The following is a 2,682-nucleotide window of genomic DNA, read 5'->3' on the forward strand; positions in this document are numbered from 1 at the left end:
CTTTTCTGTCTCTTTCTCTGTCTCTCTCTGTCTCCTTCTCTCTCTCCCCCAGGCTCAGCTGCACCCTGCATCTGCTGCTGCTGCTTATTGCCTCCTCTAACGAAGGATAGCCGCACAGGTTGCTGTAGGGGGCCCCCCGCAAAGGGTACTCGGGGGGCCCCCCGCAGCTGGGGCCCCCATAGTCAGGGGCCCCCAGGGTGGAGGCCAGGGGGCCCCCAGGGGGCAACTCAGGGGGGCCCCCAGGGGCCCCAGGGGGCCCCCGGGGGAGGGTACTCCAGAGGGCCCACTGCACATTCAGGCGCTGCAGGTTGCGGGGGTTGCAGAGCTGCCTAGCTGACGAGGGGGGGGCCCCCCTCTCTTTAGTATCTTGGGGGCCCCCCTTTACTGTACCCTCTTGGGTTTGCGCTTGCGTAGTTGCTGAACCTTGCAGCTGCTGGGGGGCCCCCCATACCTCCAGCTGCTGCTGCTGCTCTGCAGCAGCAGCAACGGCGGTGGGAGGGGAACCAACACTCTGACTCAGGGGAGGCGAGAGGGGCCCCTGGGGGCCCCCAGACAACTGCGTAGAGAGGGGCCCATGGGGGCCCCTAGGCAGGTGAGAGGAGGGGGGCCCCTGGGGGCCCCCGGTCAGGTAAGAAGAGGGGGGCCCCTGGGGGCCCCCTTCAGTACCCTCTTCCGCCTCTAGGTGCACAGCCCAGGACGTGGTGCTGTGTGTAGAGTTTGAGGGTTCAGAAGGGTAAACCCTAAACCCTAAACCCTCGGGGGCCCCCGTGTATGAGAGAAGAGGAGAAAGGGGTACTGACGGGGTTCTTATGGGGTGTATATGCAGCTCAGATGATACAGGGGGGCCCCCAGAAGGGGGGCCCCCATAGGGGGGCCCCTCTACTGTGCTGCTGCTCCTACTTATAGGGCTGGAGGGGAACTGCATTTCTGCTGCTGTGCTGCTGCTGCAGTGCATGCGTCTCTCTGCTGCAGCGAGGAGAGTGGGGTCTAGGCTGGGGCCCCCTGGGTTGGGGGCCCCCATGGGGGCCCCCATAGGGGCCCCCCGGGGGGCCCCTGTCGAGGGCAGCAGCTCTGCTGCTGTATCCTTTTCTGTTTGGGTGCTGCTGCGCATGAAAGGGGCCCCCTCATCTCTCTGTTGTGAGTGTATGTACGGCGTTGCTGCTGTTGCTGCTGCTGTTGCTGCAGCAGCAGCAGCTGCTGCTGCTGCTGCCTCGCAAGCACTGCTCCTACTTCTTCCTTGGCTGTTGTCTCCTTGTCTCTTTCTATCTCCTTTTATGCTGCTTCCCGTTGCTGCTGCTGTTGCTGCTGCTGCTGCTGCTGTTGCTGCTGCTGCTGCTGCTGCTGCTCCTATCTGTGTGTCTCCTCTGTCTCCTGCGTTTTCTTTCGTTTTTCTTCTCTGCTGATCAAGGGGCCTCTTGTCTGTTAGTGGCTGCTGCAGCAGCGGATAGGGGGGCCCCCTTGAATACAAACAACCTGCGGAGGGGGCCCTCCGGGGGGCCCCCAGGGGGGCCCCTTGGGGGGCCCCCTGCGGGGCCCCCTGCGGGGCCCCCGCGGGGGCCCCCTCGGGGGGCCCCTGGGGGGCCCCCTCTGAGTTTAGCGCTGCGAGGGTCAGCCTGGGTACCCCAGAAGCTATGAAGGAGGCCCCCCTTGAGCTGTAGCTGCAGCAGCTATCCAACTGTGCTGCTGCTTCTGCTGCTGCTTCTGCTGCTGCTTCTGCTGCTGCTTCTGCTGCTGCCTCTGCTGCTGCTTTTGTGGCTGCTTCTGCGGCTGCTGTTGCTGCTGCTTCTGCTGCTGCTCTTGCTGCTGCTTCTGCTGCTGCTTCTGCTGCAGCAGAAGCAGCAGCAGAAGTATAGATTGCGGGGTTGATAGCCGTAGCTGCCGCGCATTCAGTTGCAACAGGAGGCCCTGCTGCTGCTGCTGCTGCTGTTGCTGCTGCTGCTGCTGCTGCTGCTGTCTCCAGCTGAAGATCTGTCCCCGCTGCGGGTTTGCTGCAGCAGCACGGCCCCACAGACTGCACCTCTCCACGTGTCTCCTCGCTGCTGCTGCAGCAGCTGCTGCTGCTGCTGCAGCTGCTGCTGCTGCTGCAGCTGCTGCTGCTGCTGCTGGGCTGAGCACAGGGTACACGAACGTCCCCGCCTGCGGCAACAGAAGGGGGGCCCCAGCCGAAGAGGGGGCCCCCAAGAGGGGGGCCCCCAGCAGGGGGGCCCCCAGGCGGGGGCCCCCCCTGTAGGGGCCCCTGTGGGTTTATGATGGAGTTGAGTGTCTGCAGCCGCCTGAGGATGCGGCTCCCAATTGCTGCTGGGCTCTCTGCTGCAGCTGCAGCAGCAGCAGCAGCAGCAGCAGCAGCAGTAGAAGGGACAGCAGCAGGAGGCAGCAGTTTGTCTGCCTCCATGCTGCGCCTCCCCTGCTGCTGCTGCACCACCTCGGCCCCTGTAGGGGCCCCCTTAGGGGCCCCTATGGGGGCCCCCATAGGGGCCCCCATGGGGGCCCCCATGGGGGCCCCCCAGGCTTGGCTGGGTTGAGGGGGCCCCGAGGCTGAGGGGGGGCTGCAGCCAGAAGGAGGAGACAGTTCAGTAGGGGGGCGGTTGCTGCTGTGGGGGGCAGCAGGGGGCCCCCCTTGCTGCTGGCTGCTGCAGGAGGAGGGGTTGACTAGGGGGGCCCCCCATACCTCATTAGGAAGAT

At 65.3% G+C, this 2,682-nt stretch overlaps 1 protein-coding gene across 1 annotated transcript in view; it reads right to left on the reverse strand.

Annotated features, from left to right (window-relative positions):
• EMH_0025650 (uncharacterized protein) overlaps nucleotides 1-2,682 on the reverse strand; it is a gene marked incomplete at both ends in the record, with an annotated part of 6,668 nt that overhangs the window by 146 nt on the left and 3,840 nt on the right. The window contains one exon of the mRNA XM_013502472.1: nucleotides 1-2,680. Coding sequence (XP_013357926.1) covers nucleotides 1-2,680 — 2,680 coding nt within the window. The remainder of the gene's footprint in view (nucleotides 2,681-2,682) is intronic.

This window comes from Eimeria mitis, genomic scaffold (genome assembly GCF_000499745.2).
Source record: "Eimeria mitis Houghton genomic scaffold, Emh_scaff933, whole genome shotgun sequence".
NCBI classification, from domain to species: Eukaryota; Apicomplexa; class Conoidasida; order Eucoccidiorida; family Eimeriidae; genus Eimeria; species Eimeria mitis.